This window comes from Chiloscyllium plagiosum, unplaced genomic scaffold (genome assembly GCF_037043375.1).
Source record: "Chiloscyllium plagiosum isolate Xiang-an unplaced genomic scaffold, Cpla_swu_hap1 HiC_scaffold_14, whole genome shotgun sequence".
Taxonomy (NCBI): domain Eukaryota; kingdom Metazoa; phylum Chordata; class Chondrichthyes; order Orectolobiformes; family Hemiscylliidae; genus Chiloscyllium; species Chiloscyllium plagiosum.
The window spans coordinates 13,580,657-13,598,189 of NW_028270152.1; the positions used below are offsets into that span (position 1 = coordinate 13,580,657).

General features: G+C 44.3%; 1 protein-coding gene across 2 annotated transcripts; it reads left to right on the top strand.

Annotated features, from left to right (window-relative positions):
* The first annotated feature begins 4,193 nt into the window (after positions 1 to 4,193).
* Positions 4,194 to 14,241, top strand: LOC122558831 (cytokine-inducible SH2-containing protein-like). 2 transcript variants are annotated; one of them, XM_043707646.2, is made up of 3 exons: positions 4,194 to 4,332; positions 12,481 to 12,722; positions 13,303 to 14,241. In XM_043707646.2, the coding sequence occupies exons 2-3, from the start codon at positions 12,593 to 12,595 to the stop codon at positions 13,782 to 13,784; spliced, it is 612 nt and encodes a 203-aa protein (XP_043563581.1). In that variant the 5' UTR covers positions 4,194 to 4,332; positions 12,481 to 12,592; the 3' UTR covers positions 13,785 to 14,241. The 2 variants fall into 2 exon arrangements, with proteins under 2 accessions (XP_043563581.1, XP_043563579.1); XM_043707644.2 differs by lacking the exon at positions 4,194 to 4,332 and adding an exon at positions 4,512 to 4,968.
* Positions 14,242 to 17,533: the final 3,292 nt, after the last annotated feature.

A 17,533-nucleotide genomic window follows, 5' to 3' on the forward strand; every position in this document is an offset into this window, starting at 1 on the left:
ATGTTAACCTTATAAGTGAATCCTGAGCTAGTCCCTTTGTAGCTTCAGATTTCCAAAGTCCTTCCCCATTTAGAAAATGTCTACACCCCAATTCTTCCTTCCAAAGTGCAGAACATCTTGTTTCCCCACATGGTGTTCCACCTGGTGTTTGCCCACTCTTCTTGCCTGTCCAAGTCCTCCTGCAGAGTCAAAAAGTGTGGCGCTGAAAAAGCACAGCCAGTCAGGCAGCATCTGAGGAGCAGGAGCGTCGATGTTTTAGGCATAAGCTCTTCATCGGGAATCTGGAGGAGGAAGGGGGCTGAGAGATAAATAGGAGGGTCGAGGTGGGTAAGTTATGTGGGATGGCAATAAATAGATGTAGGTGGGGTGGTGACAGGTCACTGGGGAGGGGGGGGAAGGAAAATGGGCAGGTAGGACAGGTCAAGAAGGCAGTGCCGAGTTAGAGGGGTAGGTCTGGGATGAGGTGAGGGGAGGGGAGATTTGGAAAGTGATGAAGTCAGTGTTGGTGCCGTGTGGTTGTAGGGTCCCGAGGCAGAAGATGAGGTGTTCTTCCTCCGGGTGTCGGGTGGCTTGGATTTGGCAGTGAAGGAGGCCCAGGATTTGCATGTCCTTCAGGGAGTAGGAGAGGGGAGCTGAAGTGGTCGGCCACACGGCTGTTTGTGTTGTGTACAGACCATGATGTTCCCTGAACTGTTCCGCAAGTTGGAGTTTTGTCTTCCCGATGTAGAGGAGACCACTTCAAGAGCAACGAATGCCGTGGGTGAGGTAGGTGAATGTGCAGGAAAATCTCCGTGGGTTTGAAATGATCTTTTAGGTCCTTGGATGGAGGTGAGGGGAGAGATGTGGGTGTAGGTTTTACACTTTGTGCGACAGCAGGGGAAGGTGCTGGGTGTAGAGTGTGGGTTGGTGGGGGGCCTTCCTCAACACTCCCTGTCCCTCTACCTATCTCTAGTTCTTTCCAGTGTTGTGATCGGAATCCATCCAGAGCCTTTATCTTTTCAGGCTCAATCTCTGTTGTTTTTCTCTTTAATCATACATCATTTTAATTCTAAACTAAAATCCCTATCACTTCTGAATTCTTGATAGAATTGATCATCGACCATAGTGACCTTGCTGTATCATTAATCTGATGTTTACAATCAAACAGTTTTGATTTTTACTTTCAACAATATATCAATTGATTATTGACCAAAACCTTTGTGAAAGAATGGATAGAAAACAAAGTGAAAGGATTTCCCCCGTCACCAACATTCAACTCTTCACGTTTCATCGAGTGCATCTCATCAATCAGTTTGCATTTATATAGTACAGTTAATGTAAAATGCCAAAGTATTCAAGGAAAGATGACTAGTGGCTTAGTGGTAGATGTGCGTTTTAAGCAGTATCTTAGAGGATAGCAAGGCTACAAACTTTGGGCATTATAGTGATTAAGTGGTTAGCACTGCTCCCTCACAGAGCCAGGGACCTGGGTTTGGTTCCAGCCTCTGATAACTACGTGGAGTTTGCGCATCCTCCCCGTGTCTGTGTGGGTTTCCTCTGATGCTCCGGTTTCCTCTCTCAGTTCAAAGATGTACAGGCTAGGTGGCCTAGCCATGGGAAATGCCGGGTTACAGGGATAGGGTAGATGGTGTGCGTCTGGGTAGGTTGCTCTTTCGAGGATTAGTGTGGATCTGATAGGCCGAATGGCCTTCTCCCACACTGTAGGAGGATTCTATGAATGAATCCCAAATCTTAGGGCCTAGGCACTCAGCTACGGACACCAGTGAATAACATTGGGAATGCAGAAGCGACTGGAATTTCAGGAGTGCAAAGGTTTGTGGGGCTGGAGATATTTATGGAGAAATGGAGTGTTGCATCAGTGGAAGTACTGAAAAACACAGGTGTGGAATTTAAAAGCCCAGTTAATGCCCCTTTCTACAACAAAACAAAACGTCCCGTGCCTGATGCTCAATGGAGGGGAGGTAATGACCAGTGCAGGGAGGGGAGTAAGGAAGGGTGTGTTAAACAGTGAAGCGAAGACGCCACGACAGGCTGTTGGATGAGGGATTGAATCTGATGGTAGTAAGGTGCTTCTGATACCTTTACACCAGTGCAGCAGGAGCCAGTCGCTGGATAAGGCACAGTTTTGTTTCACGTGACTCAAAATTATTGCATTCAGGCCAAAGTCAGAAGTCATATGACACCAGGTTATAATCCAATAGGTTTATTTGAAATCACAATCTTTCAGAGCACTGTTCCTTCGTGGAGAGAAGCGCACAGGCGCAGAATATATAGGCAGAGAGATCATTGCAAGATAGTTCCAGGTAGTTATGAGTGTTGAAAGATAATACAAATAGTGTGCGTGGAGTGTCAACAGGCTGACTAACAAGTCTCAGCAGGTGATCGACAGTGTGAGTAAAGTGTCAACAGCTGAATCACAAGTGAAGGGATGGCCTATAATCTGATCAGTTCAGGCAGGGAGAAAATTGCAAGACATCAAAAATAAGGCGGTGCTAGAGACAAACCAAGTAACTGGAGTAACATGATAGGTATAAGTGTTCCCTCCCAGTCAGAGAATACATCAGTAATCCAGGACATTTAGCCTCCGATCTTTGGGTAAGTGTCCTCCAAGGCGGCCTTCAAGATACACAACAATGCAGAATTGCCAAACAGAAACTGACAGCCAAGTTCCATACCCATGAAGACAACCGCAACTGTCATCGAGGATTCATGTTGCGCTACATGTAACCCACTGCACTGTTCTGTAAATTCTTCCTTACTGTCTGGTTTTGACACCATTGCCTTGATAACTTACGATTTCTCTACCTTTGTGGGCGGCACGGTGGCACAGTGGCACAGTGGTTAGCACTGCTGCCTCACTGCACCAGAGACCCGGGTTCAATTCCCGACTCAGGCGACTGTCAGTGTGGAGTTTGCACGTTCTCCCCGTGTCTGCGTGGGTTTCCTCCGGGTGCTCCGGTTTCCTCCCACAGTCCAGAGATGTGCAGGTCAGGTGAATTGGCCATGCTAAATTGCCCGTAGTGTTAGGTAAAGGGGTAAATGTAGGGGAATGGGTGGGTTGCGCTTCGGCGGGTCGGTGTGGACTTGTTGGGCCGAAGGGCCTGTTTCCACACTGTAAGTAATCTAATCTAATCTAATTTTAATTAGTTTGTACAGTTTTGGATTACCTGTTACTTTGGTTAGACCCTGGGCATGTAACCCTTATACCTATCATTTATTTCCAGCCATTTGGTTTGTCTCCTGCACCATCTTATTTTTAATTTTTTGTAGCTATCTCTCTGCCTTATTAAATTGGATTCTTGGTCATCCCTTCACTTACTGTTTAGCTGACTTTACTCACACCGTCTGAACTTTTGATCACCTGCAAAGACCTGTTATGCTGTCTTTTGGCACTCCACGCACACCATTTGTACCACCTTTTGACACTCGTCATTACCTGGAATTATCTTGCAATAATCTCTACACTTATAAATTCTCTGCCTGTCCACTTCTCACCAAGTCACCTGAGGAAGGAGCAGAGCTCTAAAAGCTTGTGATTTCAAATAAACCTGTTGGACTGGTGTCGTGTGACTTCTGACTTTGTCCACGCCAGTCCAACACTGCCACCTCCACAAGCCAGTTAAGATATTGGTCACGTTTCTTACTCTTCACAGTGAACTGACACCAGTGGGAGAAACCATTTTGAAGAGTAACTAGGGATTCTGCCATTCCACAAGATTCTTCATCAGGTGGTAAGGAGCAGCACTCCAAAAGCTAGTGCTTCCAAATAAACCTGTTTGGACTATAACCTGGTATAGTGTGATTTTTAACTTTGTACACCCCAGTCCAACACCGGCATCTCCAAATTATGACCAATTTCATTTGTAAATGTATAAATTGAAATAAGGTCTGCAAATAGATCCTAAACAGATAGATCCTAAACAGCATGATGCCATTAGACATACATCTCTGAAAGACAGCCAACAAAAAAATCCACCCTCCCTATCGAGAAGTCGGCAGAAATAAACAACAGGAACCACTTGAGTTAATGGTTGGGTGATTTGTTTGTTTGTTTGGGTGGTGACACAGTGTTGTATAACCAGGAAGAAGATGCCATTTATTTGGCTCTTTTTGCTGATTGGCTGTTATCTCCCTTCTTTGCATCTGCGGTGGTATTCCTGGAGAGTTCTTGGAAATGTATCAAAGGCATTTCCGCCGTAATTCGTGACACATTCTTGGCTCTGAGCCCAATTAGAATTGGTGCTGGGGAGCAGAGAGAGTTGATGCGGCGCTTGCAAATGAATTAAAACACACCGAGACGGAGGGATAAAAAAAACCCCCCCAAAAGACCAGGTAACAAATGTCAATTTCTTCGGGAACAGACTGACTGTTCCAGAGTTCTTTGTGTTCAGAGGAGCTGGCGAGTATAGTATTAATTCTAGGAAATTCCATTCCTGGAATACTTATAAATGTGACAATCAAGTGGCAACTGTCTCCTCCCCCTCTCCTATTTCTTGTGCGCTCTTCCCCCTTACACATTTAGTGTGTTCAAAGCCATGAGTCTGTAATATCTCCTTGAGATGATTTACCAAACTCAGTGTTTAGAGAGGGCAAGGCGAGATTGACAGAGCTGCGTGCCTGAAGTTATTTTACTGAGCCTGTGTTTTATTTTCTCTGTTTGTTTGTGGTTCCGCTGTTATTTATTTATTTTTTCTGCAGCAGCAAGGAGACACTGATTCGACCAGTCTCTACAAATCCACGTTTTACAATAAGATTGGTACATTTCTGTGTGTTTGTGTGTGTGTGGAGATAAAGGGGGAGGTTTTTTTAAAAAAAGTTCCAGAGTAAGCTGTACGAGAACAGACTTGAATTGACCCGGAAAATCCCGACAGTTTCCCCGTGCTGTCTAACTTGAAGGGAGTTTTACAACAAGATCTGTCGGTTCCCAAGGTTGACATTACTGTCTGACATGGTGCTCTGTTACCAGCGGTAAGTACATTGCGTGTGTTTCACTTTGATATCGACTTCTTTCGATCTTACTTTGTAACGATAAAATTGTGTCTTGTGAATCTGGAGGGGACGAGGACTTTCGACCCTTCTAACGTGAACTACTCCCCAGGCTGAACCTCGACCGCACTCGGTCTGTCTCCGGACTGGACCGAGTCTTGTTTTAAAAAACAAAACAGCAGTTGTTTCATCCATGGATTGTTTATTATCCCGAGTGGCTTCATTTATAATTCTGGAATATCTTTATCCTGCGTTCAACAGAGACCTGATGAGCTCTTAAATGTTTCTAATAGAAAATGAAATAATTTAGTGTTGTGTGTGAAGAAACACTGATATTCAGATAGGGTTTAATAAAGGGACACAAGTTTAATGTCAATTAAACATTTTGAATGGTTAATGGTGGATCTGAGATCAGTCGAGAAAAAAATGTATCTTTTATAAACGAAATTAATATTTAAAATGAGAATTGAAGTGAAATAATTTTCATCTGTTTTGTTTTCGTTTGACAAGTGGAAACAATGGTAGAATAGGAGTGGGGTGTTAGCGACAGAAATACTGGAGCCACTTAAACTAGCTTTTGTGTTGGTCTGCTTGTGGGTGTGGCGTTAGTTTCTGTCTCTGTCCCAGTTCCCAGTATAAGTGCCAGCCCAACGCCGTTTACCCAGGGGAAGCTAAAACAAAAAGCACCAAGGTCATATCCAGGGGAGCATTGTTGCGGAAGATGTGAAAAAGCCTCTCGAGTACTGCCGATTGCAACTGTACACAGCCGCCTGGCGTTACACACACGCACACACCTCCAACGACTAAAGCTGCTTTCTGCTCATCCTGCAATCTCCTGCCCCACTGCCAACTTCGTGCAGAATCTCCACAGATTGGTACCTGACACCCTTCAGAGAAATGAAACAACAGGAGACCAGTATAAACAGAATACATGATAAGGGGCTCTTGTGATGTAGTGGTAGTGTCCATATCTTTTGAACCAGGAGACCTGGGTTCAAGCCCCTTCCTGGTCTGGAGGCTGATTGGAAAATGTCACTATAGATAACGACGTGCAAAGTGAGGTGAGACCATACCAGTTTTTAAGCTGGAGGCAGTTGAAACAAAAATAATGGTCGTGGTTTAACGGTTCTCTGAATCTGTAGTTCATGTGCAAGACAATCCGAGCAGTTCCAGCTCTTGTGTTTATCATCATTCATTTTAGCCATAAAGGAGCAGGCGTAGACAATGATACTCAGCACCCAGCTTTGTTCAATTCAATCAGGGATGTTACCAGATTGCCCATCTCTCTCGTTAGCCTGGAGAAGCAGATGGTGAGCTTGCAGCCTTGAACTTTACCCCAGGGAATGGGTAATGTGGAAGGGAATATGTAGAGATTTGAGAGAAGATGGTAATGGAGGATAAGACGATAAGCACTAGGCGTGGTCTGGTTGGTCCTAATGGCGTGGTTTGTAAACCATCGTTTTCACATCCTCAGAAAGGGAAGTTGACAAAGTAAGAGTTGGCTACCCCGAGCAACAGTATTTTTTACATAAAAGATCAAGGGAAAAGGGAAATATTCAGCTGGTCTGTGGGGAGAGAGAAATACAGCTCATGTTTCAGGCTTGTGAACTTTCTAAGATCTCTTTTGTTCCTTTACTTATTGCCCACTTTTATCTCGTTTTGTTGTCTTTTAGATTTTGGACTCGTCTTTCTTTCCATCTTCTCTCACACCTCCCCCTGCATGGTCCTGCCTCTTATTCTCACTTTAAACCTGTTTTCTCTTTCATTTCTTCCCGTTCTCACTAAAGGTCATCGATCTGACCTTTATCTCCCCACAGATGCTGCCTGACCCGCTGCCTATCTTCAGATATTGCAGGTTTCCTGCATGCTTTTGTGTCAGAAAAGTCTCCTGGTCTCTCTATATGCCTCACTGTCGTCACTCCTCTGCCCTCCACACACACCCTCTGCCTTAACCCAGCCATGATTGTATTCCTGTTTGTGGGATCTTGCTGTGTGCAAATTGGTTGCCACGTTTCCTGCATTGACTGTACGTCAAAAAAAAACTAATTGGTGCTTTGGGTCAGGAGCTAAAGAAATGCAGGTATTTCTTCTCTCATTTCTCTGCCCCCCCCCCCCCCCCCCACCTTTCCCTCTCTCTTTACCCTCAAAGTTTCAAAAGTTGGAGGTGAGGGTGGGAAATGAGTGAGTTATAATTCAGTATCAAAGGGTAGGGTTGAAAACAAATTATAAAAAAGATTAATTCCTATTAAAATAGAACAAAGGTAAGGATTTTGACACAAATACTTCAAATCTAAAAGACAACAATACCCTCTAGTTGTGACAGTATGATTCCCACTGCCATGCAAATTATCACAACAAAATGCTGACCTTGTCCATATCGTGCTTAGAAAAGACCATTTGTGCATTGGAGCAGATGTTGTTAATTAAATCTGACTTGGAAGGTGCATAGTACAAGGGTCCATTAGTGCAGCAATGATGCACCAGTGTAATCTCACCCTAATGTTATTTATTCATCATGTTTAAAATATTGGAGAGCTGGAAGTGGTTTTTGCATCTGTCATTTCAGGCAGAGACTGAAAGCTAGACCCTTGCTCTCAAGGATAAAAGTAAAAATGAATGGATTTCTCACACCAGGGATAGTTGCTTGGTTGCATTCCCAGGTGGAATTTACTGATTGGTTCTATGCTGGTATTGATTGGAAGAAAGGGTGTTCAGAAATAAAAAAAAAATGTCACGCAAGTGGAGAAGGCCGAGATGCAAAAGGCAAGATGTAGTTTTGCAAGTTTATTTAGAAAGGTTTGCATAATCCCAGGATATCTGGAGGAGCTATGCAGTCCATGTAGGGCTAAGCCACCTGTGACTGTTCTGCTTATAGCACTCTTCAGGTGAAATCATTCTGAAAATGGAGGTAGTGTGCAGCCAGTTTGCTTGTAGCAAGCTCCTACAGCATGTAATGAACTATGTGGCTAGATCATCTGCTTTAGCAATGAACAAACATTGTCCAGGACATCAGGGAGAATACTTTGGAATGGTATCACAGGATGATTGGAATTCACTTGAGGGGGGAGGTGGGGCCATTATTTAATGTCTCATTTGAAACGCAGCACCTCTGGCTGTACAAGTCTACATCAATACTGTGATGCACTGTCAAACACGTGTGCTCAAACATCTAGATGCACTATTGGAACCCACAAAGCATAAAGTGAGTATAACTGTTTCATGCGGAGCACTGTGCTATATATAAATACAATGTTGTCTCTTTGGGAGCCATTGGCCGATGTTACTGTGTTATTTCTTGGCACACTGCACTAAAAGAACACTCCCTCATGCATCCTGGGGTATATCCAGGCTTAATATTTCTGATGAAGAGCTTATGCCCGAAATGTCGATTTTCCTGCACCTCAGATGCTGCCTGACCTGCTGTGCTTTTCCAGCACCACACTGTCGACCCTTAATATTTCAATTGATGATCAGCTCTTAGGTTTACATTGACACCGAGTAGCAGGGGTAGGCCATTCATCCCATTGAGCCTGTTCTGTCATTCAGTAGGATCATCGCTGATCCTCCAATTTAATACTGTATTCCTGCTTTCTCTCCATACTCCTTAATGGTTTCAGTGTCTATCCCTTTCTTGAACGTGCTCTGTGAGCCAGCCCCCACAGATTTCTGGGATAGGGAAATGTTCAAATTGGCCACACTCTGAGTGAGGGACATGCTACCCCATCTCATTCCTAAGCGCTCTCCAGACTAAAGAAAAATGCACTCTCCAACCGTCCCGTCATTGAAATCATTTCCAAACAAACAGGTTTTACTTTGCCATGAGCTTCCATAGTATCAGGTAACCAGCACGGAAGTGAGCCGGTTTTATAAATCCCGAAGCTGTCAATTGCTGCTTGTGAATCTTTCAGAACAGGTTCAGATGCTTGAAGGAATGCGCAGCCAGTAAATGAGTCTTGTGGATTTGTGTGCATAACCCTTGGATTTCCCCGGTACTGAGCACATTCCAACGTTGAAACAAGCTGAGCCAGAAGCTTTGGTATTTTTCATTGGCTGAAATTCCTGGTTCCCTGTTTCCTACAAATGGCTAAACGTAGACAATTGAGTTGAGAGCAGCTTCTTAAATAAATGTTACAGGGAAACAAAATGCAAAATCAAAAAACTTTGCTCCAGTCATCAGCAATGTGATATAAAGCTGGGGTGAGAAAGGACCATTGGGCCCATCCAAATAGTCCATTAACACTCCTGTCGTTCTCCTGATACAGCAATCCTTCCCGTCCCCTTTCCACCCACCCACCTCCAGCCAATCCTGATTCTCAATCAGCAACATCCCGTTAGCGCCTCGGCTGGTTGGCTCATTCTCCAAGTTGTGGCGGTGAAATCGAAAAATCAAAACCGAGCCCGATCGTGATTTACAATCTGGTCAGAAATGAACGTTTGTGAACCCAATCGTTTTCAAGGATCCTGAAACATTGTGCAGAGTTTGGTTGCTTTTTTTGAGCGGTATTGGCTCTGACACATTCAATCTCAGGCATTCCCCTCAGCTTGCATTGTCTAGTGGAATGGTCTTTTGAAAAAGAGGGGTAGAACTTTCTTGTAATAATTTATAAAAAAAATAATTTGAGCACTGAGATTTATTCAGATTTTGTTTCTGGCTTTGGTTGAATTGAAGTCGGTGATGTCTGTTAAAAACAACTTTAATTAACAAAGTGCATTTAATGGATCAAAGCATCCCAATGAACCTTTCTGGGAGTGCTATCAGGCATGTTGAGTCACGTGAGGCAATATTAGATCAGGTGACCAACGCCTTGGCTAAAGAGGTAGGTTTTAAGGAGCATCTCAAAGGAGGGGAAGCATGGTAGAAATTCCAGAGTTTAGGATTTTTGGAAGCTGAAGGCAGAGCAACCAATCGTGAAGTGGTTAACATTGGTGGATGTACAGAGATTAGGACTGGAGGAGCCAATGGGTTTCAAGGCCTGGAGGTGATTACAGAGAGGCAGGGCCATGGGTGAGAATTTTAACGTTGGAGCAATTTTTGGAAGCCATCCAGTTGGTTGTTGACTCCTGCCACATCTGCTTCCTCCTTCAGCATCACAAGCTTAGATTTTCCAATTAGTAATGTTTCATCGCAGTTGTTAATCCATTTACTTTGAACTGATTCATGCCAATGCAAAGGTTTGAGCCTGCGCTGGTGAGTTTAATGGGTAGGAATGTGTGTTGCAGATTCTGTCATGACTTTCAAAGGGTCAATATTTGGTAGAAGATGAAATTGCAGGGCTGTGCAGAAAGAATGGGATTCATTGGATAGTTCCAGCAAAGAGCAAGCACAGCATAATGGAACAAATGGACTTCCTTCTGTAATTGTCATGTTTCAGTGCTACAGCAGTTAATTTCAGTTCCTGTGAATAATAATGATGCCAGCATAGTTTAGTGGATAAGCCTCTTGCCTCTGAACCATACAGGGGTGTGTTCCAGGTATGTGAATATAAAATTCAGGCTAAAGCTTTGATGTAATACTTGGAGAGTGCTACAGCAAGTTGGCTACTCTGTTCCTCATCTTACATCAGTGCTTCATTTGGCTGTAATATGCTCTGTGATGTCTTGAGGTCATGAAAGACACTGGATAAGTCATCAGATGAGGCTCAGCTGTGATGACCTCCTTGTTGAATCGTGAATGACCACTCGCCTGTTTAAAAGGGGGTGCCTGGAGGGCCCCTGTCGAGTGAACTAGGTCTCTCGATCAATCATCCGGAAACCTCTGAATTTGTTTGTCCACCTGTTTGCAGTTGTTTTCTGCTATATGAGGTCTTGCTTTTGCTATGGTTATGAGAGCCAGTACAGTTTACAGTACTGCACTCCCTTCCTATGGCACTGGTTTGTCAACTAAGCGCTCACGGCCTGCTCATTGGGAAGTGAGAATATTACTAACTGAGTCATGTTAACCCCACAGGATTGGTAGAAAATATTAGGCCTCCCCCCACCCCCCAACAAACAAATATTGGCTCTTCAGACCATTTCCATAAACCTCTCAAGTTGATGAAATATCCTGATTTGTGACTGCCGAAAGCAACACTTCCTTTATTTGAGATGAGAAAGAGGCAGTGGGGCAGAAATGACTTTGGTCAGCGATTTACACCGCCTTGAAAAATTACAAAGAAGCTTCTCGCAAAGCTGGTGACTGCTGCAATAATGAACCTTCCATGTGTAATTGAATCAGAATTGTAACAGCTATCTTAAATCCCGGAAAATAGATGCCTTTTTAAAATCCCGGCAAAGTGGTTTCTGGAATGCAGTTTCAAATGCATATGAATGTAATTTTTAAAATTTTGTATAGTACATGTTCAAGGAATTATGCCAATCCTTGGGACAATTAGGGTCTATCTAAAGGGCAGTGTCCAGTTCAGGGCACCATGTTTTAGAAAGCATATATCAAGGCCTTGGAAACCGCATGCGGAGGAGAAATCTGCGCGAGATTAGAGATTTCTGTTAAAAACCGAAAGGACTGCGGATGCTGTAAATCAGACAAAAATAGAAATTTCTGGAAAGGCTCGGCAGGTCTGGCAGCATCCATGGAGAGAAATCAGAGTTAACTTTTCTTATTTTTGTCAGAAATTTCTGTTATGTCCATAGACTGGAGAACCTGGAGTGGTTCAGTTGGAGCAGAAGTGTAATGGCGGTGTTCATAATCATAGAACATAGAATAGTACAGCACGGAACAGGCCCTTCAGCCCTTGATGTTGTGCCGATCTTTTTATCCTACTCTAAGATCAAATTAACCTACATACCCTTCATTTTACTATCATCCATGTGCCTATCCAAGAGTCGTTTAAATGTCCCTAATGTATCTGATTCTACTACCACTGCTGGCAGTGCAATCCACACACCCACCATTCTGTGTAAAGAACCGACCTCTGACACCTCCCTAAACCTTCCTCCAATCACTTTAAAATGATGACCCCATGTGATAGCCATTTCTGCCCTGGAGCAAAGTCTCTGACTATTCACTCTATCTACGCCTCCCATCATCTTGTACACCTCTATCATGAAAGATTTAATTGCTCATGTTTCAGTGGTTGAGGCCAAGCCTTTGAATGTTTTCAAGAAGGGGTTTGACGTCGTTTTTGAGACTATAAGGATCAAAGTGGGAGAAAGTGGGAACAAGGTTCCTAATTGGATGATCATAATGAATGGCAGAGCAGGTTCAAAGGGCTAAATGGCTTACTTTTGCTCCTATATTCCCATTACAAAATGCTGTTCCACTCTGTTGGCTTGGTCAAGACATTGAAAAGAAGCTGAGATGACGCAGGAGTTTTCAAGTCATAGCAATGAGGTTAGCAAACAGGTGCCTTGCTGTTTGTGGAGCCTGGCTCGGTGACTGTATTTTACTGTCAGTGTTGATGTGAGTTGTACAATTTTGTATTCAGTGAAGTGGTCTATTTTATTGTCATGTTCCTATCATATTAAAAGGAAAACTTTTTCCTTTTCTCCCATTGTTAGAAATTTACCAACACAGCAAGGAACGCGAAACATCTCTCTGACACCAGCGAGCGCTGACTTTATTGTAATCTCGGAAACACAGGAAAGCCGGGCTGTGAGGAACGTGTCCCTTATGACGTTTCAGGAGGAGAACTCTTCACTAGTGCCAATAAGCCATCAAAGCCAGGAATCCACTGGAAAAAGAGACCCAGAAGCAGATATGCAATGTATCACCACCACCCTTAGGCAACTGGATCTGTCAGGTGAGGGAACACATCCCAAACAAAGCCCATGTTTTTACCTTTTTCAGGTATTTACCCAACTCCTTTGTAAGCATCCCTATAGAATGAGCTTCCACCTGTCTTAAGGACTGTTGCGATGTGGAATGCACCAAGTGTGGTGGCAAAGGAATTCCTCATCCCTTCCCTCCAATTCTTACAACAATTATCATCAATCTCCTTCTTTATTGTAAATCTAAATCTATGACCCTTTAGCCAGTTCACTTTCTACGTATCTGCTCTCACCAAATCCTTTGAAAGGAGGATCTGAGGTGAACAGTGTGGATGTATTTAAGGGGAAGCTGGGTAAATGTACAAGTAGGAAGGGGATGGAAAGGTGTGGAGTTTAAACCTCATGACAGCCAGAGGGAGAAGCAGCATGACCTAATGGGGTGGGGTGGCCTCTTACTTTGCTTTATACATAAGTTGTTGGTCACTCCTCCTTTGGGTTTGTTCTCAGGGTGGTTTTCATGACTAAAACACTACCAATAAGCCAGCACTTAGTGGAGGGAGACTTGAAAACCCAACCAATTCTAAAAGTGACCTTTTACTTTTTGATCTTCAGGATGGTACTGGGGTTCCCTCACAGCCAGTGAAGCCAAGCAACAACTCAACAAGATGCCAGAAGGGACCTTCCTCATCCGAGACAGCTCACACCCCTGCTACCTGCTGACGCTTTCAGTGAAGACCAATCGTGGTCCTACGAATGTCCGGATAGAGTACAGCAATGGCAAGTTCTGCCTGGATTCGTACTACTTGGCCAAGCCCAGGATCTTGGCCTTCAAAGAGGTTCTCAGTCTCATCCAGCATTACGTCACCTCCTGCATCGTGGACCGGTACGACAAATCGACAGACTCAGTGTCCCTGCCCCCCAAGGATACTGCCATCCACCTAAAACTCATCAAACCACTTCACCGAAAGGATTCATTTCCCTCTCTTCAGCATTTGTGTCGATTGACTATTAACAGAATAACACACCAAGTGGATAAGCTACCATTGCCAAAAAGCGTCCAGGGATATTTAGAAGAATACCCTTTCCTCCTCTGAGATAGTATTGTTTCTTTTTGTGGAGTGATGGGGTGGGCAAGGGTTTTAGCAGAGAAAGCGCAGGCAGTTTTGTGGCCACCTGTTTCTTGGCTGAGAGATGGCCATTCAATGGGTCTTTGAGAGCCATTGAGTGATGATGTGGTGATGATTAATAACGGACTTTTATGTTTGAAAGTGTGCGTTGCGTGCTGGGCAATTGAATATACTTTCTTGGTTTCACTGTACTGGAGCAGGTCCTGTGGACTTTTCAAAAAACTAAAATGTGAATTAAGAGCTAAAGAAGCAGACTGGAAAGATTCCTTGGTGAATAACCAAGATATAACATAGATATGCAAAAATAACTCTACAGCTTTTATATTATTTGAATGCACTTTGACTATTTTTAGAAATACTTGTTTTTTTTAAAAAAAAAGACCAAAAATAGAAAACATTTTCTAATAAAGTATTTTAAAACACATTACTATTTCATTTCAAGGGATATTCAATGTGAAAACAAAAGTGGTGTTGAAGCCGCAATCAGAATTTATCAAATAGCTGCCAAGGATTTGAGGGGCAAAATGGCCGACACCGTCTCTTAATTCTTGTGAGTGGAACTGATTGACAGAGGGAAATAAGGTTTCCCTGAAGGTGTGGGGGTCTCCTCAGAGGGAGATTTGTTGAATTTAAACAAAAAGGGATAACTCAGTACACAGCGAGAAACCTCCCAGTGGCAGATGCACCAGTATCCAAAGGACACAGATGTAAGGGAAGGAACAAAAGACAAGGAGAGAGATGAGAGAACTTTTTCCCCCACCCCCAGTGAGCCATGAGATGGAAGCAGACTCAACAGTGACTTTCAGCACTGAAAAATGTGTTGCTGGAAAAGCGCAGCAGGTCAGGCAGCGTCCAAGGAGCAGGAGAATCGACGTTTCGGGCAGATTCAGATTCCTGAAGAAGGGCTTATGCCCGAAACGTCGATTCTCCTGCTCCTTGGATGCTGCCTGACCTGCTGCGCTTTTCCAACAACACATTTTTCAGCTCTGATCTCCAGCATCTGCAGTCCTCACTTTCTCTAAGTGACTTTCAGCAGCCAATTGGATAAATAGAAAGGCAAAATTCACAGGGCCTTGTAGAAACAGCAGGAAGGTGGGACTAACTGGATTGTTTGACCAAGTGAGAATGGCTCAAATAGCCTCCAGCTGCAGACCAAGATTTTTAAAATAACCTGTAGACACCTTCAAATTTTGGGTGTAGGTCTGCTTTTTAAAAAAACTTTTCTTGGAATGTGCATGGCACTAGCTCAGCCTGCATTCATTGTTGAGAATTCCTGGGGTCATTTGTAGGCCAGGGCAAGTAAGGACAGCAGATTTCCTTCCCTAAAGAATATTAGTGAACCAAATATTGGTTTTTACAACAATTGACAATGGGTTGTCATTAGGTCTAGCTTTTAATAAATTGATTTTATTGCATTCAACTTTCACCACTTGCTGTGGTAGGATTTGATTCCATGTCCCAAGTGACATTCTGAATCAGTCTTCAGACAATCACTTCCAGATTTACCTCCTCACCATTTAGGATCATAAAATTCCTGTGATACAGAAAGAAGCCATTTGGCCCACCGAGTCTGCACCGACCCTCCAAAGAGCACCCCACCCATCTATGTACCCTACATAGGGTTTTTCCCTGTGGCTAACCCACCGAGCCTGCACATTCCTGGATCCTCCAGGTCAATTTCTAATGTGGCTAACCTACCTAACCTGCACATCTTTGGACTGTGGAGGAAACTCACACAGACATGGGGAGAATGTGCAAGCTCCATGCAGACAGCTGAAAGTAGAATCAAACCTGGGTCCCTGGGTGCTGTGAGGCAGAAGTGCCAACCATGCCACCCTTGCCTTGATGTCCGTAGTGTGTCGCACTCTTCCTTTGTACTGATCCTTTACTATACTTTGTTGTAGTCAGTATAGATGTCTGTCCATTACCTTCTCTGCCATCCACAATATCTTTCTATAACATTTTACACTATACAATTACTTTGATCATCTCAAGGCCCACAAGATAGATAAAGTATGTGCTTTCAGCTGGTTAACCCCCCCGCCCACACGAGTCTGAAGCCAAGATTGTATCTTGAAGGGTATCACTCAACCCTTGGTCAACCATTGGTGTATTCGGTCCGTACTCTTGTAATTGGCATGTGATAGAAAGATTTACAACTGACATTCAACCTGTTTGGCTTCCGTCTATGACCTGACCATCAAGTGGAATGAAACTTGAACCTCCAGCTTCTGACTATTCTGTAGCACCACCCTTTTTCTAAGTGGGATAGATTTTCAACAGGATGCAGCACTTCAAAGCTGGGTGTCCACGAGATGCTTTGGGCTACTAGATGCAGCAGATCTGCAATCTCATAACCTGACATTGTCCCCATCTATCATCAAGCCAAAGGGTCAACCTTTGTTCAATGAAAAGTGGAAGAGGGGCATGCCAGGAGCAGCACTGGGCAGGTCTAAAAATGAGATGCTGACCTGGTGATGCTGCAATAGTCTATTTTCATGCCAAAGAGCAAAAGTGGCATACACCAGATGTAAGTAGTCCCACACGAATGGTCTGTAGTTCTGTCATAGTGGGATGTGAGTAGTGGTGGACAATTAACTCACTGGAGGGATAAGCACCACAAATAAGTAAGGTAAAAACAAGGACTGCAGATGCTGGAAACCAGGGTCTAGATTAGAGTGGTGCTGGAAAAGCCCAGCAGGTCAGGCAGCATCCGAGGAGCAGGAAAATCGACATTTTGGGCAAAAGCGTTTCATCAGGACTAGAGGCTGGAAGCCTCCAGGATGGAGAGATAAATGGGGGTGGGGAGAAAGTAGCACAGAGTACAATAGGTGAATGGGGGTGGGGATGGAGGTGATAGGTCAGAGAGGAGGGTGGAGTGGATAGGTGGAAAGGAAGATAGGCAGGTAGGGCAGGTCATGGGGACGGTGCTGAGCTGGAAGGTTGGAGCTGGGGGAAGGGGAAATGAGGAAACTGGTGAAGTCCACATTGATGCCCTGGGGTTGAAGTGTTCCGAGGCGGAAGATGAGGCATTCTTCCTCCAGTAGTCTGGTGGTGAGGGAGCGGCGGTGGAGGAGGCCCAGGACCTGCATGTCCTTGGCAGGGTGGGAGGGGGAGTTGAAATGTTGGGCCACAGGGCGGTGTGGTTGATTGGTGCGGGTGTCCCAGAGATGTTCCCTAAAGCGCTCTGCGAGGAGGTGTCCAATCTTCCCAATGTAGAGGAGACTGCATTGGGAGCAACGGATACAATAAATGATATTGGTGGATGTGCAGGTAAAACTTTGGGGCCTTGGATGGAGTTGAGGGAGGAGGTGTGGGCGCAGGTTTTGCAATTCCTGCGGTGGCAGGGGAGGGTGAGTTGTGGGGGGGAGGTGGGGGGGGGCGGTGAGATGGGGGAACACTGCACATCAGCGCAAAAGGTGAGACTAAAGTGTTGCAAAGACTTTCGGCTTGAAATGCTGAGTGGGCAATCCATCCTGGCTGCCTCCTCACCTCCCTGGCAGCTTGTGAAAGCAATTCACAAGGCATACAAAATCAGGGCTTTATAAATTGAGTACAAAAGCAAAGAAGTCCTGATGAACCTTTCAAACTCTGGCTCAGCTTTTGCTGGAGTCCTGTTTGATTACAGTACCACATAACAAGAAGGTATGAAGGCTTTCACCCTTTAAAGGGCTTAGCCATGGCACTGTGCCTGTGGTATTGTGGAAACACCACAG